Below are 22,496 nucleotides of genomic sequence, written 5' to 3' on the forward strand. Positions count from 1 at the left end.
AACTGCACTTATTTAAAATCAAATGTAATTTCAACTAGCTGTCAACCCAGTAAATCACATATAAATGAAACATCACCAAATTCTAAAGTTAAAAAGTTCTTTCCTTTTGAAATCATCCAGATAGACTCTGCCTCCTTTTCGTGAGAAGGGGACACTTTATATGGAACAGATGGACTGATGGCTTTGTGACAAACCAACTTCAGCAGCCCAGGGGTGCTGGGCTGAGCAGCAGAAAAGAACACGGGCTCTGGCTTGGATCCGCTTCTCCACACTTCACTTCTGAGCCTACTCCAGCTGGCCTGACTATTTCTGAATGTGACAGTGAGAAATATGCAAGATTAACCACTACAAGCCAGGGCTGAAAGTAAAGAGCTAGCCCTGAGTTTGACCTGGGCAATCCCCTTCTGAGTCGACCTTCACTAACGACCTTCTGAGACCCTAGCCATGTTCCAGATGCTTTGAGAGCACAGTTTTACTTAATTTCAACCACCATGCTATAAAGCTGGTACAATTATTACCTCTCATTTACATTACATTAAGTATTCAGTTATGTGAAATAACTGTGGTTCAAGGAAAAATCTGGTCCAAAAATGCACACCGAACTAAGATTTAAATACAGATTTTTTTTTTTTTTTTAACTCTGAAGAAATGTCTCCTTACTTTACACAAATAGAATATATTGTCTGGGGCTTTTAAATGGTATGTAGGTACTGGCTATGGATGTGGTTATTACCTGAAGAATTCACCACTGACTTTTACTGCAGAGCAGTCATTAAGATACAAATGAAATTAGATGGGGATTTTGAAGAACTCATCTGGTATACTGAATAAAGCAAAATCCCTTCAAGTACTAAACACTACTAAAGTACAATTAAATCTTCAATTATATTTCAGGAAATGAGTGGTTAGAATATAATAGCTAACTTATAAAAAAGAAACTACATGCTTAAAAGTATCAGTCTTATTCCTTACATTTAGTTCAGTTCAAATGCTAACACATGGAGGTACAAAGTCATGGCAAAACATTTTCAAGGAGAGGCCAAGGGTCCATGTTTGCCATGGCCATGGCCGGGAAAATGCGATGCTACTTTCCTCAGCCCACACTAAATCCCTCGGTGTGGTGGACAAGAAGAATGCAGTCCACAAGGAGGAGACAGAATTCTGCTGCCCCTGCCCCCTCCTGCACACCTGAATACAGTGATGGAAATGAAGAGAAAGAGAAGAAGGGAACCTCACAAGGGGCCAAGGAGAATGTCTATTCGCCCGATGTTGTCCTTTTTACTCCACGGCAACATTACTATCATCATCATCACCGTGGTCACTGTTATGGGCTGAACCGTGCCCCACTCCCAATTCATAATATAGAAGTCCCACCCCCAGTCCCTAAGAATGTGACTGTATTTGGAAACCGCTTTTAAGAAAGGTAATGAAATCCAATGAAATCCTATCCAATTCGACTAGTGTCCTTATAAGAAGAGGAGACGTGGACACAGGCACAGAGAAAGGTTCTGCTGATGAAGCAGAGGCAAGATGGCCAGTTCTAAGCCAAGGAGCAAGGCTTCCAAAGAAGCCAATCCTGCGGACACCTGGCTCTTGGACTTCCAGCCTCCAGAATTGTGAGAGGGTGACTTCCTGCTGTGTGAGCCCACAAGTCTGTGCTCTTTTGTGACAGTAGCCCAAGCAAAATAAGACAATCATCACCACCACCGTCATCATTTCATTCTCATGGCCATCAATATTATTCTTACCACTACTGATGAAAATATCCACTTATGGCCCTTTTATAAAATTCTGGGCACCATGTTAAGCACCCATACGTTAGTTCAATTAACTCGGTGACGTAGATGCCACCCACTATTACCCCATTTTCCAGAGCAGTAAGGCTCGGAGCTCTGGCTCGTGTGCCAATAAATAATGGTGGCTAAACTCAAGCCATGTCTCTCTGACTCCAAATTCCAAACTTTATTATTTTTTTTTCTTTCTCACTTCTATCTGCCCTTGGCCAGATTAGGATTTCAGTTTAAGAAAGAGAATTCCTCAGGGGCACCTGGATGATGCACTCGGTTAAATGTCCAACTCTTGATTCGGGCTCAGGTCATGATCTCAGGGTCATGGGACTGAGCCCTGAGCTCAGTCTGGAGTCCGCTTAAGACTCTCCTTGTTCCTTCTTCCTCTCTCCTTCCTCTCCCTCACCCTCTCGCTCTCTCTAAAATAAATAAATAAATCTTCAAAAAAAAAAAAAAGAGAGAGAGAGAAAGAATTTCTCAGAAATGTCAGCAGAGTTGGCCTTCTGTAAGAAGAGAACATTTGTAAATCCTTAAGTCTTGTTTTTAAAATCCCACCAAAAATATTCTCACCAGCTCCACCTGTTGCTTACTTTTCCCACCCCTTCACCACCCAAGTTTCTGCTCACTTTCCTCCCAGAAGCTGATTCTCCACAGAGAAAATTCATTTATTATAGGAGGCACAAGCCATTTAAAAGGATCATAAACTATTACAAGGTTGACAAGGATACCCAACCCATCTAGGGGAGTTGTCCTTGCACAGCCCTGGAGAACACAAAAATTACGTGAAATGTCCAAGGTACCACCTCACAGAAATCTACTGACTATGCTCTGTGCCTGGGTCTGATTAAAAAAAAAAAAAGTGAATATAATGGATAGAATACTGCCAATTCCAATTTTCCATCTATTAAGCATGTATCTGATTTGCACATAATTCTACTTAGCTATTTTAGGTTTCGCGTTTCAGTTTTCAGTCACTTGGAGAAACCAGAGATTCCAGACCAGACAATTTTCTCTAAGTCACTCAGTATTGTAGACATTACCTTGGAACTTAACCACACAAATTCTTTTGAAATGTTTAATAAAATTGGCTTCTTTGACAGGCCATTTCTTTTTTTCTCTTGTTCTCTGCTCTTTGAGACTTGTACTATAGGTATGTGCTAATTTTCTTGAATGGGTTAGATAAATGGTTTATTCTCAGAGGAAGCCACAACTGATTTATACAGAAAATGTTTATATTCATATTCTGTGATCCTAGAGGTACTTTATTTCCAAAATAGATTATGTTTGGGGCTAGAATAACTGTGCTTTTTCATTGTGGACTTAACTCTTTTGTGACAGTAGCCCAAGCAAAATACATCGGCTAAATGTTTTGCTCACTGAAGAGAAATGGGAAATATTTGCTTGCTGAATCCTGAGAATGCAACTTTTTAGTAACTAATCAGTTTTTCTCCATGAAGGAAGGGACCTTAAAAATTATGTGGTCCAACCCTCTTTTTACAAACTTGGACACTGTGGCCCACGAAAGTGAAGGGATTTGCCTAAAATCTAAAGACAAATCATCCTCAGAGGTCTTGCTGCTCACTCCATTGAACTGTTTGGGTCCCTGGCTCAGAGCTCAACGTATCACAGAGGTCTCTTGGAAACACCCTATCCTAAAGATGCCATACATCCTATTAGTCTCAATGGCCTTTCTCTGTGTGTTTTTTAAAAAATTTTATTATTTATGTATTTATTGTCTTTCTTTTCCTACTAGAATGAATATAATTTCCATGAAGTTTTGTTTATTGCCCTATCTCTAGACCTTCATAGTAGATGCTCAATAAATACCTATTGAATGAATAAGGTCACTGAAAGTAGGAGAGAATCCTAGGCTTACCACTTTTCCTGCCAAATATAAATGGTAGCTCATGACTTCCCACAGCCCCTCTCTTCCCGCAACCCAAATAGCATCCATGGCGAACATCTGTTGATGCTTGCTACGCTCTAAGCACGGACCCACACTCTACATGCATGAACTAATTTAATCCTAACAATAAACCCTACGAAGTGGGTATGACTGTAGCCCTATTTTATAGATGAGGAAACTGAGGCAAAGAGAAGTTAAGCAACTTGCTCAGGGCCACACAGCCTGTAGGGGGTGGAGCGGGCCGTCACACCCAGGCAGCTGGGGCTCCAGAGCCCACATCTGTAGCACTTCTGTTCTCACGCCTCTTGTGGTGATGGCCACCCACGTCTATGAACTTTATTCTCTTTTCACCCCTTCCCCAAGTGAACGCTGGGAGTAATCAGGGCTCACTATGTCTCTTTCACGAGGATAAAATGCAAACTCAGCTAGTGGAAAGAAATGGTGAAGTCAGAGGCTTCAGAGCTAAGAGATGACAGATTCATGAAGGGGAAGCAGGTAGGAAGTGGAACCAGGTAAGTACACAGTAGATACTCACCTGTGTACTTACCTGTGAACCAGGTAAGTACACAGGTGAGTGAGGGAAGGGGAAGGGAGAGAAGGGCAAGTGGCCACACAGCCAAGGCCTGGATGAGAGACAGCCAGGGGCAGACACACCCTGGCTAAGCCCTGTGACCGCTGCTGGGAAGACAGTGAAAAGTTCCAATTGCAAATCATTATAGAAAACAAAAACTGCTCACTGAGCATAACAAAATATGAAATGACAGTTCATTCAGGTGGTTCCACAGGAACGTAAAGGACAGGTAAGTCACCTGTGTAAAGCATCTTAATAATTACAGAGCAGGAAACTGTGCCTACTTGCGTGAAAAAGAGGACCGCTTGCTTCCCGGGGCAGACATATGGACCTCAGGAGCGGAAATGCTGCCCGTGCTGCTGGAGGAGCTAAAATCCGCTTCACTACCTGAAAAACAACAGGGGGCAGAGAGAGAGGCGTGAAGGAAGGAAACCTGAGAACAGGCTGGCTACTTCCCTGCCCGGCCAGGCCCCCAGGTCCCCGCAGGGGCACACTCAAAGCTCAGCAAGTGGCAGGATTCCAGAGCTTCCCGGCTCTCGGTCCGTTCCTCAAAGCAAATAAGAGAAGGTGCGAGAACGAGGACAATATTTCATAAACACAGCTTAGAAGCCCAGCGGGGCTGGTTTCATAAAGACCGATCTTCCTGCGGACACTCCCTGGTGGCCGAGGTGGGGACAGACACGCAGGGCTCTTCCTGTGCGTCCTCAGCCCTCCCTCAGCCACAGGAACGTTCCGGCCCAAACTTCAGGCAGAAGGAAGAGCATGCCTGTCAGTCCCAGAGTCGTTTTTCCAGGAGAGTGTATCTTTGGGCTTTTGCAGTCAGCTAGCCGTTCCTGAATCTGGCTCTTTTAGGTCTGGGGAGAATCAGCAGGGGGCAAGCAGCGGGGAAGACAGTGAGGAGGGCTCCAGACAGGTCCTTGAACCTGCTTTCTGATGAGTGACTCTGACTGCTCGGATGCTTTTCTTTCTTTCTCTTTTTTTTTTTTTTTTTTTTAAGATTTTATTTATTTATTTGATGGATGGAGATCACAAGTAGGCAGAGAAGTAGGCAGAGATAGAGGAGGAAGCAGGCTCCCTGCTGAGCAGAGAGCCCGACTCGGGGCTCGAACCCAGGTCCCTGGGATCATGACCTGAGCTGAAGGCAGAGGCTTTAAACCACTGAGCCACCCAGGGGCCCCTGCTGCTTTTCTACTGAGAACACAACCTTCACGGGGGACCTGGGTGGCTCAGTCATTAAACGTCTGCTTTGAGCTCAGGTCATGATCCCAGGGTCCTGGGATCAAGCCCTGCATTGCGCTCCCTGCTCAGTGGAGAGCCTGCTTCTCCCTCTTCTCCCTCTCCCACTCCCCCTGCTTGTGTTCCCTCTCCCTGTGTCTCTGTCAAATAAATAAATAAAATCTTAAAAAACAAACAAACAGACAAACAAACAAATAACACATCCTTCACAAAAAGGCAGAACTGAACATTTCCAAGCAGAATGAAGAAAGTTCACAGTGACAGTGATGGAAACTGGGGTTATTATAGGGATGTGTGACATTGTAGTTGGGGGAGGGGGAGGGAGAGTGTTCATTAGTTTACAAAAATCACGTTACATTTTGAGTACAGACTACAGACTGTTATGTAATTAGAAACATGTTGTGTGGCAGAATAATTAATATAAATTCATCTCTAACAAAAACATACAGAGTTCTGAAATGGTCATCATAGAACTATTCCATGGATTGCCTTGGGGAGTGAAGGAGAGTGGAAGAGGCAAAAAAAAGAACAAATGGGAAGAAGGAAGAGATGATTTTTAAAAAAGGTAAAATTCTATAGGCTTTTGGAAAAATAAATCTAGCTATACAGTTTTATTTGACCTTATCTCTCAACTCTTACAACAGTTTGTGACTCTTGTGGTCTAGAACCCAGAGCCAGCTCACATTTCTGGGTTGAGAAAAATAGGAATGACCTAAAACCTTTGAGTTTCTTTTTTTTTTTTTTTTACTTTTCAGTGTAAAAAATACATTGAATTCATTGTTTATGCACCACACCCAGTGCTCCATGCAATGCGCGCCCTCCACAATACCCACTACCAGGCTGACACAACTTCCCACCCCCCCAGCCCCTTCAGAACCCTCAGATTGTTTTTCAGAGTCTGTAGTCTCTCATGGTTCACCTCCCCTTCCAATTTCCCTCAACTCCCCTCTCTCTTCTCCATCTCCCCATGTCCTCCGTGTTAAAAACCTTTGAGTTTCTAACAAGCCATGAGCTATAATTATCATCACAATAATAACTATTTATTGAGTGCCTACTAGCCACCAGACCCTCTAGGACAAGTTTTCTATTCTTTGTATCTGTTAATCTCGACAGGTCTGTAAAGCAGACGTCAATCTCACTATTCTACTACTGAAGAAATTCAAAACTGATTTGCCCAAGGCTTGTGGGGGACAAATCCTGGTCAGGACCAAGTCTCCATGCCACTTCTCCACACCATACTGCGTCCTCAAGAAGGCAGTGGGAAGAAGGAGGGCGCAGGGGAACTTCCTGGATACACTATATAGTCCTGTTTCCCTAACAGCCAAGAGGACCACTGGTACGAGATGCAGCCAGACTGGCCCACTGGTGAACAGATCCTCTCACTGACAAGTTGTATTAATTATGCTAGAAGGAAAGGCAGGGCAGAGACAGAAGTCCCTTCCTGGACTCCCAGCACCTCTCTGGAATTTCATCTTCTTCTGGAAAAGACACCAAAAATGGCCACTTAGCACAGTTGATGGCAGTGAATCCTAATTCCCACCAGAAGTCCAGGAGAATTAGGCAGTTTATCAGGACTGAGAGTGGCTATTCCTTCCGGATTTCAGAGACTCCATCTAATGTTGTAACGGGCTCCCCAAATGTAATTAGTTCCCTCTGCGTAATGCACTAGCTAAACTGCAGTATTTTACAGTCTCAAGGATTCATGATTATTGGTAGTGCTATCCGGCAATATGCTAGTCCTGACCTCCTAATTCCACCAGCCCTGTCTGCTAGTAAATCATCAGGTTAGTGACTAAGTGATAAAGGCAGACAGTTTTCAAAAAACAGATCCTGTGGGTGCAGCCACCAGGCTCGAGAGACGATTTTCTAACGTAAGATTATGACTCCGAAACACCCAATTTACATCCCTTAAAAGAAACGCATAATCCCACCAATTATAACTTAACTGCCTGAATAAAAACAGAAATTCTACAACAGAAACAGACCAGACAACTGCTGAAAATCCATTGTCTCCTCAAGATGCCTTTGATCTGTGGTAATTATGTACTCTGAACTGAAGGGACGAGTTCACTCTCCACCTCACTGCTATTGGAACTCGACATATTGACTCCTAGGTATGGGCGGGGCCCACGTTTGTTCCTATACTTCTCTTTCTTACCTTCTGGAAGAGGTTAGAAGATTCATGACGGGTACCCAGTGGCTGCATGCAGGACTGAGTAAGAGGATAGAGAAAACATCGACGCTACTTAACGCCATTTCACTTTGCTATGTTTTAAAATACATTTTCAGTTTGGTTAATGCAAGGTAAAGTCAACACACTCTTCTTAACGGATACGCGGAAAGGTCAATTGCACTACATTATCTGATACACAAACTCTTTCATTTACTAAGCAAGATAACTGAGAGGAAGACTGGAGATCTGAAAGTCCCCGTTTACCTACCAGCTGGCAACAAAGACTCAAGGAAGGAGAGGCTCTTTCTACTCATTTCCTTATATCAGCGTGTGCAACTAGGTTAGTGCTGTGGGGATTATAGCTCAAGGATCATCGGTATTATTCAAACCATACAAAGACGGCACCTAACCTAAAAATATAGGCCCTGCGTCAGACAGCCCGGGTTCAAATCCCACCACTACCGGTCACTAGATGGGGGCCTTCTGGCAAGTTACTTCGCCTTTCTGCGCTTCATTTTCTCCATCTGTTGCATGGAGATGATAATCATGGATTCTGCCTCTTAAGGTTATTGTAAGCAAGGAGTGTGTGTGTGTGTGCGTGTGTGTGTGTGTGTGTGTGTTTACAAACACATGCATACACACACACACACACACACACACACATAAACCACCTGATCCCTTGTAAGGTCTCAATAAATGTTAGCCATTCTTCTCCTGCAGGGGTTAAAAAGACAACTTTTATTACACATTTCCTTTTTAAGAAATTTAGAAAACAGCAATGATCCGCAGGACAAAATGCAGTCTATTATTCCATCACCAAAAAATAACTAAAGTTAACCTTTTGATGTATAATTACTCAGCATTCATAGTTAATACATTACTATGTAGTCTAATTGATTTTCTTTTAATATGTGAATATCTTCAAAATATACTACATTATAGGTTTATATACATATATACACATATATATAAAATATATATTTAAGATATATTTATATATATATTTAAGATTTATTTGAGAGATTGAGAGAGCAGGGGGAGGGACAGAGGGAGAGGGAGAGGGAGAGAGAAACTCAAAGCAGACTCCGTGCTGAGTGTAGAGTATGAAGTGGGGCTCGAGCTCACAACCTTGAGATCACGACCTGAGAGGAAAACTAGAGTCAGATGTTTAACTGACTGAGCCACACAGGTGCCCCTGTGTTGTGTTCTATTAAATCAGTGAGTATATAGTCTATGTTCAATTTTTCTATTATGAGTAAAAAATACTATATGCCAGAAACCATTCTAAGCATATTTACTTATCAACTTATTTACTTCCCATGATAGTACAGACCTTATGAGGTAGAGACAATTATCAGTCCCTGTTGCAGACAAGGCAGAGAAGTTGAATGACATGCACAAGGGGGTACAACTATCAAGAGGTGGAGGCAAGACTTGTACCTAGGCCAAGAAGGCCAAGGAGACTCCCCGCTGAGCTGGGAGCCCAAGTCAGGGCTACTGCAGGACCCTGAGATCATGACCCGAGCTGAAGGCAGATGCTTAACCAACTGAGCCACCCAGGTGCCCCCTTGTCTGCTATTCTTTAGAATCAATGCCTGAAAGAATTTTTAAGCCAAAGGATATGCTCATTTCCAGAAATTTCATATTGCATCGCATATATTTTTGGATGACATTAGCCTAAAGCAGTTTTTGTGGTCAAGAGCGTGTTTGTCTCCACATGCCTGTGTGTAGATAACTGACCTCGAATCTGATGTCATAGAGAATACTCGGAAAGAGCGCAGGATACAGTATTTGCTGTCGCAGACTTGTGTTTGAACAGCTAAAGGGAGTTTTAAATGCATGCCTAAGTTATCCTCATCAGTATTGTCTCTGGTCAGCTACTGGCGTCGGTGGAGCAGGATTCCAGGACTTAAAGCAGTGGATGACCCTGATGACCTCTACCTCCTGATGCCAATGTCTTGGTGACTGCACATCGTGCGGCAGAAGGCATTCTCCAACTAGTGAGCTCTGCTCCCTGGCCTCCAGAAACTCTGGTGGCCTTTGCTTGTAGGACCGCTGGTTCTCTTGAGAGGCATGACTCTTTTTCATAATGTCAGGGCAATAAGCATTCTGTGCATGTGATGGTGAGGCCAGGAGTGAGAGAAGGAAGGAAAAATGGAAACAAAAAGAGTATGTGCAAAAACTGATAACTAGACTTCTTTTTTTGAAACACTGCCTGCGAACTGGTCTCTTAGGACATTATTATTTTTGCTTTCAGGAGACTATGGAGTCCTCAGACATCAGAACATCACAAGCCTCTGAAAACAGAGGCTACTAAGCTGTGTTAAGCCATTCTAAACCACTGATTGAAGCAACCCCAAACCTTCCTTTATCCTTTGTCACCACAAAGCTATCAAATTAATTCAGATTGGCCACCTACATCCCTACCTCAAACAGAGGCAACAAATTAAAAAGGGAAAAAATAAAAACAAAAAAATAGTTCCCCATCCCTTCTCCCCCACCCCCAACAACACACACAGATACACAGATCTTTTATTTAAAGGTCTCTAGGGAGGAAAGGAGCCATTTCCACTGAAGCCACGCAGAGCTATTAAGGAGCAGCTGCGGAAGTGGACACATGTAATTAAAGAAGACACTATTTACAAAAAAAAAAAAAAAAAAAGCTTCTTTAAAGTAGATTCTGTAGAACGGACTCTTAGCTGCGAAGCTCTGGGGCACCCAGCCAATGAATCCAAGAAACTCTTCACAAACTAAACAGGATTTTTGTTTTAGTTTCTGCAAACTATTCTCTAAAACCCCTATAGGCATTTATTTTAGAAAAGGAATATTTGATCAAAAGATTAATAAACTGATTGGAGATATATATATGCAAGTTTTCTTGCATTTCAGAACAGAAGACTTTCTGAAAAAGTGTAAATGCATTTTCATTTGTATCATAATTTCAGAAAGGATTTCTCTTCATTATGATTGAGGTTTAATGGATGGAGCCACCATAAACTTAAAAGCATAAATATATACACAATTAAAAACAAAAGGAGTTTCAAATTTAAAGTATTTGGAAGACAGTTTCGTATTGAAAAAATATGACTATGTAACAGCAAAATTCCTTATAGGAAAATAGCAGTCAAAGACAAATAATAAACTGAAGGAAAATATTTACAACAGAAGACATACAAAAGGCAATCTCCTTAATTTACCAAAAGCTCATACAAACTGGGGGGAAAAAAAAACCCTAAAAGAAAAATGGGCAAAGGACATGAACAAGCAGATGGTAGATAGAGAAAAATAAATGACCAATACACGTGGACAGACATTCAATCTCATATGTAACATAAAAAATGTAAATGTAAACAAAGAAATTTTTTTCAGTTATCAGATTGGCAAAAAATTTAAAAATCTGTTTGAGAATACTAGCTCTGTTGAAGGTTTGAGAAAAACACTCTGATAAGAGTCAAGAAGAGAGTGAGGAGTAATTTCTCCCGCACATGAGCATTGAACAAACAACCTAAATGCCCATCAGCAATGACTGGTGAAGTCAGGTGGTACAGCCACCTAGGCGAATACCTATCAAGGAGTGACATGAACCTGTCTGTGTTCAATGAAAGCATCTCGAAGCCATGCGGCTAGATAAGAAAAACGAGATGCAGAATAGTGGGTGTGGCATGTCTGCTGCTTCATAAATAAATCTTTAAATAATATATAACTGGCTACATTCACAAAACATTTTCACTGAGGGATTAAAAAAAGATCTGTTAATAGTGGTTTCCCTTTGGAATGGGACAGTAGGGATCTAAAGAGACCCTCATCTTCACTTTGTATCTTTCTGAGCCATTTCGCTCCTCTGACCATGTGCTTATTACTCTTCTTATAAAAAAAATGACAGGATACACTAAAATAATGGGCAATTGATTTTTCCTTTGAAAAAGATCTAAAATTTTTAAAGAAAAAGCACTTTATAGGGAAAAGCAATCACATCATTCCATGTAGTGTTAAGAGGGCTTTGGAGTCAAGTCACTTGGGTTTGAGGAATCATGCCTCTTCTACTAACTCTGTAAAGGCTTAGGCAAATTATTTACCTTCTCTCTACCTTAGTTTTCTTATCTGTGAAATGGAGATAAAGATATTAATAGTAAGCATTGTTAAGGGATTCCAGGAATTAGGCGATGCATACAAGAAAGTTAGAACAGTGCTTGGCACGTAGCAAGCACTCAATTTATGTTAGTTGTTATAATTTCTAGTTAGAACTACTGGTACAGTGGCTTGAAGGCCAGAAAAAGCTTTTAAACATCTTTCCCTTAAAAAGACCCACAATACAAAACGCCTTATCCTACTTAAGTCAAACGTTTTTACAAACACTCTTTACAAAAGGTGGTTTTCCTTCAGCCATTTGTCAGTGGAGACTATGTTTCTATTTTTTACTGTGTGTGTGTGTACAACAGAGTATGTCTCAAAAATCTGTGGTCTTAAAACAAACTCTCCATGGCCTCCTCCAAATGTCTTTATAGAGTTGCTCCTGGGTTACAACCCACTTTAAGTAAGCCCCAGGGAAAATGCACTTAGGTTGCTTGACCTATTCTTACCAAAGGTCAGTACCCTGAGCCAGGAAGCTTTGAAGGTCTGAGGAAGAAGGGTAGGAGCATGAGAGATGAGACCCAAGAGGACTGAGAGGGTCAAAGGCATCTCTATCTGTTCATCTTGGGCTGGTACAACTACTTGTCTTGATAGAAACACAGGGAATACACCTGCTGAGCAAGAAAGCAGATGAAAGAAAGAATAAAGCAATCTAAAGAAACTTCCAAAAAGCAGGGGGAGTGAACATTTCTGAAAGAAACCCCAGATACATCTAGTCTCCCTTTGCATCACCATCAGCGAAAATTAACACTATGCATTGGCCAACCTGAGTAGAGTACAGGAAAGACAACGGATGCTGTTTGGTTTTGTGAATGATCACCCAACTTCCTGGGCCTGTTCTCGTGATCAGTAATAAATAAATATGTGCCCCTGTTATCTTACCACAGATGGCCAAAAAGAGAACACTAGACAAGAGATCCGTCAGTTCAACCCAAGGCCAATCAGGTGCCTCTGGAATCTTCTATAACCATTGCCACACACTACCCAGCATCACCAGAAGGAGGCGCCAGCCTGCAAAGTCACACACCAACAAGCTCTACCCAAAAAAGGCACTATAAACTCTGGCTCCATCTCTCAGCAGCTGTGTGTTCTTGTCCAGGCGATTTTACCCTCACCAAGCCTTAGTTTTCCTATTTATGTATATATGTATGTATTTTTTAAATGATTAACTTGTTTAACAAAAATTTATTGAGCATCTGTCATGTTGTTATGCGTCAGGCCCCACTCTAGGTGGAGAGAAGTTCCTATCTTGGAGAGTTGCTGTGAAATTGAAATAAATGAAAAGTAAAATGTGTGGGAAGTGCTTGACAGGCTCATAAATACTCACTTTATAATTATTATTAATAATGCAATGATTCCTAAATCTTACTACCTAAAGATCATCAGGAAAGTTAAGTAATAGCGTGTGTATCTGGTTAACACTCACAAAAATTCCAGTTCAGAAAGATTGGGGAGAAGCCAGGAATGTGCATTTTCAGTCATTACCACAGATGACTATGTAACCAGCGGTCACAGACCACACTGAAGAGGAATCCAAAGATAAAGAATACATGGAATCTTTCTCCAGGTCTAGTCAGATTGCAAGGACTCTCTTCAACGGAAAGCTGAAGATGAGTGAGCAGAAGTTGAGGTGGACCAGACATCACCTTTGTCAAGGACCAAGCACCCAGAAAAGAGTCTACCTTCCAGAGTGACTTGCCCCCTCACAGATCTCCAGAAGCCCCTTTCTGGGCTAACTCCATCTTCAAAGAGTTGTAAGGGGTTACAGGGACATAGAGAAAACGTGGCTTATTTGCAAACTGGCCCAGATCCAGCCAAACTCGTGCACACATGATGGTTTGTAGAGCTAGCGGGATATTTAGCAGTTGGCCCATGGTTTGAAGTCCTCATAAATCCCGTTTTAAAGGGACTGGGGCGTTGGGGCGGCTCAGTTGGTTAAGCACCTGCGTTCGGCTCAGATCACGATCCTGAGGTCCTGGGATGGAGTCCCACGTCAGGCTCTTTGCTCACGGGGAGTCTGCTTCTCCCTCTCTCTCCGCTCCTCTCCCTGGCTTGTATTCTTTCTCTCAAATAAAGAAATTAAATCTTAAAAAAAAATTAAAAAAAAATAAAGAGGATGGGCTGACCAGTTTGGAGCTGGGGGTGTCAAATACCATTCAGCAGAGAGAATCAGCTCACAATCTAGCACACTCCCTGTCTGGGTTAGCCCGTCAGCCCTGACTTGCTGCCTTCGGCGTGGTCGATGTATACATGGCTGACACGCTGAATGGCGCCAAACCCACCACACAACCATCCACCATCGCCCCGTGCTGACTCAGCACGGGGCACCAACCTTTCAGCAGGTGGGCACAGAAGCAACCATCTCCCATTGTCTTCCATTGAACAGGTCTGGGGAGAATTACATCTATTGTGGCCACGAACTTCATCTTAATTGACTATTCTGGGAACCTGGTAATAACAGAAGTAAATCCGCCCTGAAGAATTTTCCAGACTCTTACATGTTCCTTATCTTTAAGTTCTTGGCAAGTTCACTGAACTGAACTGACTTTCTGCCCCTTTCAAAAAGCTAGCTGGTTCTATTTAAGGAAAAGTGTTTATCCAGTGATTACTAAAATGAAGTGCCTGCCTCCGTGTCTGGCAGGAAGACCTAAATCAGGGAAAAGCCAGCCTTGAGGTGGCGGGGTGGGATCAGAGCAGGGATGACATTGTGGGGGGAGTTAACAGGGGAGGTAGGGGGGATCCAGGGGTGGCAGAGAGGAATGGGGACTGACAAGTCATCAACACTGAAAAGTCAGAGTTGGGCTAGGAATGAGGTCTGTGACTTCAAGTCCAGAGCATAAAAGGAAAGGATGAGTCTTTTTTGAAGTCATCTCACCTTCCACTCCCAGTAAAGTGGTGTTGTCTGCAGGCAGTTCCAGACCATGAATGCAGCAAAAACACCCACTCGCTAGGAAGACAGGACATAATCTACCGCTTGCTACAGAGACTGGCAACAGCACTAAAACAGCATGGTTTTTCATTTTGTTTTATTTTATTTTTCTTAAGATTTTATTTATTTATTTATCTATTTATTTAAGACAGGCAGAGAGAGAAAGCCAGTGCTCCAACAGTGGGAAGGGCGGAGGGGAAAGAATCTGAGATAGACTCTGAGCTTAATCCCTGGACCCTGAGATCCTGACCTAAGATGAAATCAAGAGTCTGAGACTTACCCAGCTGAGCCACCCAGATGCCCCCCCCCCCTTTTTTAAAGATTTTATTTATTTATTTGACAGAGATCACATGTAGGCAGAGGCAGGCAGAGAGAGAGGAAGGGAAGCAGGTTCCCCGCTGAGCAGAGAGCCCGATGCAGGGCTTGATCCCAGGACCCTGGGATCATGACCTGAGCCGAAGACAGAGGCTTTACCCCACTGAGCCACCCAGGCGCCCCGGGATGCCCCTCTTTTATGTATTTATTTATTTATTTAACCTCACTTCTGTCAGAAGAGCCATTTTCTTAGTTGACTTCAAGACCTAACAGTCTTGGCAGCCTCCTCTCGTCTTCCCCACCCTGTGCAGCAGCCTCGAGGCTGCACCACATGGTGTGTATTCTCTAGTCACAGGCCACCCCCCCAGGGCTGTGGCCCCAACAGGGAGGGGTGCAGGAAGGGTTGCCACAATCTACATCTTCGCTGAAGCAGCCTCTTGCACTGGACCCTCTCCCTTGACTTTCTCAGCAGCACTGACCTTCCCCTTTTTCTATACTGGAACAGTCTTCCAGGTAATTACATCACTGGACCTTGGCAACTCTCAGCCATGCTCCACTTCTAATATCTTGATTTCCTTTCCCCTTGGTTCATGCATGATATATCACCGCTTGGTTTTACCCTTGCATTTTCAATCTCTGTGAAGTTGTTTCTTTTTGTTTTTTATGAGGTGACACTTTAGTAGCCTCAGTTACCAGCTGTGTGACCTTAGCAAGACACATAACCTCTCTGTGCCTTGCTTTCTTCTCTAAAAGGGAAAAGATAATAGTATCTATCTCATAGAGTATTGAAAAGATTATATAAGCTAATATATGAAAAAGTAGTGCCTGGCACTCAGTTAACACTTTAGAGGATTTTTTTTAAGAGTTTTATTTATTTATTTGAGAGAGAGCATGAGAGGGGGAAGGTCAGAGGGAGAAGCAGAACTCCCTGCTGAGCAGAGAGCCTGATGTGGGACTCGATCCCCGGACTCCAGGATCATGACCTGAGCCGAAGGCAGTCACTTAACCAACTGAGCCACCCAGGCACCCTCAGTTAACACTTTAAAATACTGCCTTTATTTTTATTTTTCTTCTTATGATCACCCTCGCAGAATCACATCTGGGTCCCAACATGTGTAACCAAAATCAGGGAAAAGGACTTGGAGCAGGAACAAGGAGTGAGGGGAGGCTGTCATCTGGGATGTGAGTAACAAAGCTAGCAGGAAAACAGACAGAAGGTGGTTCTGACAGAGGCTGGTAAGGATTCTGCCTCCTTCCTTGAGATTATAAATCAGTGAGTAAATTCCTCAGCTCTGGGCTATGTTGACTGAACTCTCAATTTCACATGAAAGCCTGAAGCACATCATAGAGAGCTAACTACCGAACCTTCTCATAGAGGCTGTAGGTCATCACACCGTGGGAGACAAGCTCCACCAGGGCAAGATTTCATGTGTTCCTACTGGAACGCCCCACAGCTCTCTGCACCCCTAGCAGGCGTCCAGTTGAGACAATGATCCTGATGTCGAGAAAGGGGCAAATCCCTTAGGATGGACACAACTTGGGTTCAAAAGACGCCAACAAAGGGAAATATTTCCTGCTGGCAGGATTAAGATTCCATGGAAGAGCCTCCCGGAACTACCTAGCTTTCAAAACTACCCATGACTATTCAACCCATAGACAAGGAGTGGTGGGGGGCAAAGGGAGCGGCATATGAAAGCAGCAGCCCTGGAGGGAAAAGTAACAGCAGCGAATGATGTGATGAAGGCAGTTCAGGGGAGAGATAGTCGAAATTCTTTTTTTTTTTTTTTTTTTTTTTAAGGTTTACTTATTTTAGAGAGAGAGAGAGAGGGAGAGTGTGAGCATAGCGGGAAGGGGCAGTGGAAGAGGGAGAGAGAGTCTCAAAGACTCTCCACTGAGTGCAGAGCCTGACTCGGTACTTGATCTCACAGCCCTGAGCTCATGACCTGAGCCAAAACCGAGAGTCAAACACTTGCCTGACTGCGCCACCCAGGGGCCCCTAGTTGAACATCCCTCTAAGCCACGGGCCCCCAAATTTGTGTCCGACAACAAGTGTCTCGTACTGGACACAGTCTTTTTTTATTTTCGAAAATCCCTACACTTGTTTCTCGGAGAAAACATGTCAACATGTTACCTTCCTCAGAGAGGTAGAGATTAGAGAAGAGGAACCACATGTTTTCTTACCCTAGCGATACCGCAGCCATGGTTTCTTCTGAAGTGACTGCTGGGATCTTCCCTGGCCTACTGATACCCTCCTTCAGTGATCTTCATGTATCAAGAACCAACTGGACCAATGGAAATGAGACATGGGAGAAAGTGGCAAAGACTTCAGGTCACAGTGCTGTGCGGGAACCAAGCAGGGGCCCAGAGAGTCACTTTTCATTATTTTCTCTGCAGAAAATCTATGAATCACGGTGCACAGGATTGGATTAATCAAATTCCTTGGATCCTGACACACTCTCATCATTGGTCCACGCAAGACGACCTTTATTTTAGTTCTTTCCTGACCGGTTTGTATGAGCCAGCATTCATGTTTCTTTAGTATTTATTTGTTGTACTTATGTTTTTTGTTTATTTCTTTACATTTAATCTTACAGTAAATGAAGAAACCACCACCCATCACAACAACTAAAATGTCTACACTAACTACTAAACTACACTAACTACTAAAATGTCTACACTACCTACCTCCACTTTCTATTCCGTGGTCACCATTTCCTTGCTTTCATTTTTACAAAGAATAGTCACATCTATAAGTATTCCTAAAAAGTAGATTCTTTTTTGTTTTCTGTTTTGTCCATCTTTCACTTTTTCATAAACAGGCTACTATGATATGTATCATCTTTTGGGATGATTTAGGTTCAAAATCATATTGCTAAGATCTTCCATATATCTGTAGTACATTCATCTGACTGCTATATAATATTCCACTGTATCTTATACCACAATTTATTTCTTCATTCTCCTGATGATGAGAAAATGAACTGGGTTTATTCCAGTTACTCATCTAGCTGGAGTTTCCATTCTGATAAACAACTACTTGTATTTCCAGAGGCACAAGTCTCTCTAAGGAAAAAAAACAAAAAAACAACAAAAAATAAAACAAAAAAAACCCCAGAAGAGTAAATCCACTTTTATGTAATATGTTCCATAGACAAAAAGAAATGCTCTGTGGACCATTTGTCTTTCTATACCTTTCCCTCTCATTGTCATGGGGAGTCAAGAGCTAAAAGTAAAACTGGACTCTCTGCTTTACCTTATCTCAGTTTTACGGTGATCCAACACGCCTAAGGGGATCTTCATTCTTGGGTCATTCTGACCCTGACTAGCTCTAAGGGATCAGGAAGTCCATGATACTATTTTAGATTTTGCTTAAGTTATCTCCATGACCTTGCCCCTTAGCCTCAGCAATGAGACGGGCCCATGAACATGAGAAGCTGGCCCAGAGCTACTGTTTTATGAATATAACCTCATATTGTGGAGAGACAATCCTTGCTCCAGGGTAGGGAGTAATGGACACAAGTGTCTTCCTTAACACAGCCCAGAGTTGGTCAAGTACCTCGTTCTAAAGCCAAATGCTGGGTCTGAGTCACAGTCACAGCAACGATCTGGGTTTTTAAAAGACACCACTGTTGCGGAGAAGGGGAAGAGACTGTGTAAAAGTTTCCAAATCAGAAAGCCACTGCCCTACTTTGGAAAGGTTGAAGCTAAAGTAAAGATTTCTATCTTTTGATTTTCATCTAAGTATCTCCATGGTAGAGCTGACGACTTGTCACTTCTTAGTGTCTCTGTGAAGTTAGTAACTAGGTCTGTGAAGCAGGTCAGACAATTATAGCATAGATTTTTAAACCACCCTCTGCTCCCAAATTCACCAATAGTCTTCTCATTCCTCTAGGATGGTGGTTCTCAAAATGTGGTCCCAAATCAGCATCAGCATCACCTAGGGCCTTGTTAGGAATGCAGGTTCTCGGACCACACCCCAGACCCGAGGCAGGGGTGGAGCCCAGTAACTGGGTTTTTAACAAGCCCTTGAGAAGGTTGGAGAAACATTGCTCTGAGACACCCCGACCAGATCCCGAGTACATAGCACAGTGCTGCATGGCTACCTCCGAGAAATAGACCATGGGGCTTGACTGTGACTTAAACACAGCTGTACTCATTTCGGGAATCATTTTCACACATTTCACCTTCAAGATAAGTCAATTTCTCAGTTTCCTTGGCATAAATCCAAGTGTTACTAACCATGCTTCACATAACTGACAATGCCTAAGACCCGTAGGTAAGAGCAGGGTCTAGCACGGGTAGCTTCTGAGTTCAGACATCTGATCTTTTTACTGACAATGTGACCGCAGGCAGTCCCTTGATCTCTCTGCCCCTGAGTTCCTCACTCCAAGAAGGGATTGACCATGCCTTGCCAATGGGATCACTGTGAGAATTAAAGGACGGACTGTGGGCGACTGTCAGTGCACAAGAAATACTCATCATTGCTACAGTTGGCCTACTTACCCATGTGTTCGGTATGTATGCCTAAGCACTTACACTTCCCTAAGAATTCTTGCATATGGGCACTATAAATGTGTGTGTGTGTGTGTGTGTGTGTGTGTGTGTGTGTATTTTAAAGTACCGTGGCTTAAAGAACAAGGTAAAGTGTTTATTACGTGACTAACGTCTAATGCAGGTGACTTAAGGTTTTTACAAACTACTGGGCTTTTGTCAGAAATGGTTTACCATGTTTGCATGCTGTTCAAAGTGGTTTACATGTATTCTTATTTAATCTTCACGATAAGCCCATGAGACAAGGTACAGTTTTACTCTCATTTTACAGATGAGAGAAGGAAAGCACAGGTAACTTGCTTGTGGTTATTACACAGCTCATAAATGGTGCAGCTGGGATTTAAAATCAGGTATACGGGCTTGAGAAATACCAAATAATAAATGCATTAAAATATGCCTTAAGCACTAAGAAGGCACACCTGCAAGGAACTTTGAGAGTTGGGGAAAATACGGTTTTTACCATAAATGCTTGCTTGCTTGCTCGTGCAAAGGGCATGCTGAAACCTTTGAAAATTCATTTACAATCAATCTGCAGCAGAGGTTTTTAACAAGATTATCACCATTCTGCTCTGCTCTGTATCTCTTATGGAGAGCAAACAATTAGTGAACACAGACCACACTGGCAAGGAGACTGCCTTTTTTTAAGACACATTAACCCTTGGGGCTGAGCCATTCACATATTTTCAATAGAGATAACAGGATTGAATCTTCATTCTTAAATGAAAAGTGAACATATTGTGAATGCACTTAAAAGAAGTATTGCCATTTGAAAACATCTAATAGAAATGGGTTTTTCATGGTGTGGTCTGAGGACACCGGCATCTGTGCACCTAGGCTATCTGCTGAAAATAGACAATGACTCATAGTCCAGACTTGTGGACTGAAATTTCTTTACATGATTCCCATAATCCACATTTTTACAAACTGTCCCCAGGTGATCTTTTACACACACTAAAGTATGAAAAGCACCGTCATAAATGGCTCTTGTTTTTTAATATTTAACTATAAACTGCAAGCTACCCGCTCTGAGCTGTTTAGTAACTCTGCGTTCTGCCTGCTTCTTCCCATCGGGAAGGTTCCACACCCAGGCCATCAGCGTTTCTCACCCGGAATTAACCGCAACAGCCCCACACTGCGTCCCAGCTACTCAGTGTGGTCCTGAGCACTCCATCTTCCATGCTGCTCCAGAGCATAGAGGTGACCCACCTCCTCATGAGGTGACACCCCCCCACCCCCAACGCTGTTGAAACCCTCTAATGGCACTCATGTCCTTCAGATCAAGTCCACACTCCCCGGCGTGATTTCCAAGCCCTTCTGCCGCCCTTCAGCTGCCACTGCATCCCGGCCCAATGCAACCAGTCCCTCTGGACCTGGCTAACTACTACCTGTTCTTCAGGTCTCCAGGCTCAACCTTTAATTGCTTCAGGAAGGGAAGCAGGTGCCCCTCCTTTAGGCTCCTCGGCCTACCCAGAATATAAGAAACATTCATCACACTGCAGTGCGATGTCTGTTTGCAATTTCCCGGCGTGTCATCAGCTTCTTGAGGGCTTGTTCGTCCTTCTATCCCAGTGTCTACGGCAGCCTTTGGCACACAGTAGGGGCTGTGGCCTTGACAGATTTCACACTGTTCAAGGTCCTCCACTCTTGTCATTCAGCAATGGCTCCTGGAAAGGCTCTCTGAGTTACCTTCCTTTTTCTTTCAGTTGGATTGATGGACTAGTATTAATTACAAGTAGGAAAAAAATAGTCCCTCCACTCCTATCTCCATCCCACATGCTCAAATCTCTTAAAACTCAAGGTTTCATCATAGGATCTCCCTGATATGAGGAAGTTGAGAGGCAATGTGGGGGGTCTGGGGAGTAGGAAAGGAATAAATGAAACAAGATGGGATCGGGAGGGAGACAAACCATAAGAGACTCTAAATCTCACAAAACAAACTGAGGGTTGCTGGGGTGAGGGGGGCCGAGAGAGGGTGGTGGGGTTATGGACATTGGGGAGGGTATGTGCTACAGTGAGTGCTATGAAGTGTGTAAACCTGGCAACTCACACACCTGTACCCCGGGGCTAATAATACATTATATGTTATTTAAAAAAAAAACAAAAAACAAAAACCTCAAAGTTTCGGCCCAAAACTTGGTAAGCAAATATCATGCGACCCGGAAAGGCCTCTATCTTACTCATCCTTGCCTCCTCAAGGCCAAGCACAGTGCCTGACAAATAGGAGATTCAAAAGAATATTTATTGAATGAGGAGAAAAAAGGTACTGAGAAAAACTTGTAGGCTTGACTGTGCCAATAACCCCACTAATTTCTGAGAAATTGCAAAGGAAGAGAAGCAGCAGGTTGGAGATGGACAAAAAGTATACATGTGATTCAAAGCAGAGAAAAAGACAAATTCTGAAAATCACCAACTGCCAAGTTTGGGGTGGATCTGCCGTAAAACTGTAGAGGCAAGTAGGAACCAACAAGAGCTCATGAAGAACCAGGTACGAAAGACAATCCTCCGTTCCTCTTCTGACCGAGTCAGGGTTGCAGGCTGCCACGTAAATCACAGATGTGGAATTCGGTAGGCATGTCGTCACACACACTAAGGAGAGTCTTAGGACCAAGGCTGACATACTCACAGGATGATGGCACAGTCCAGTACCCACAGGATGTTGACTAATGGATTGCCTGTCAACCTCGAGGGAAATGTCTAGTAATGTGTCACCTGACTCTGTCCTTGTCCTTAACCTATTTAACATGCTTTATTAATGACACGAATGAAAACAAGAACAGCAGACTATGGATTCCACAGGCCTTGAAGAGATAACGAACACAACAAAGGACAGAGTCAGATACTAATGTGAGGAGCAGCTATTTGCCAAAAGCAGAATGTGCTAAAAACTCTACGTCTGC

General features: G+C 43.0%; 1 protein-coding gene across 8 annotated transcripts in view; it reads right to left on the reverse strand.

Annotated features, from left to right (window-relative positions):
- The window catches only part of SYBU (syntabulin), a 112,634-nt gene that overhangs the window by 7,030 nt on the left and 83,108 nt on the right, over positions 1 to 22,496 (reverse strand). For all 8 annotated transcript variants that reach the window (XM_059395059.1, XM_059395056.1, XM_059395054.1 and 5 more), the window contains one exon: positions 4,549 to 4,651. In XM_059395059.1, coding sequence (XP_059251042.1) covers positions 4,549 to 4,651 — 103 coding nt within the window. The remainder of the gene's footprint in view (positions 1 to 4,548; positions 4,652 to 22,496) is intronic.

The sequence above is a fragment of the Mustela nigripes genome, chromosome 3, assembly GCF_022355385.1.
Source record: "Mustela nigripes isolate SB6536 chromosome 3, MUSNIG.SB6536, whole genome shotgun sequence".
Classification (NCBI taxonomy): domain Eukaryota; kingdom Metazoa; phylum Chordata; class Mammalia; order Carnivora; family Mustelidae; genus Mustela; species Mustela nigripes.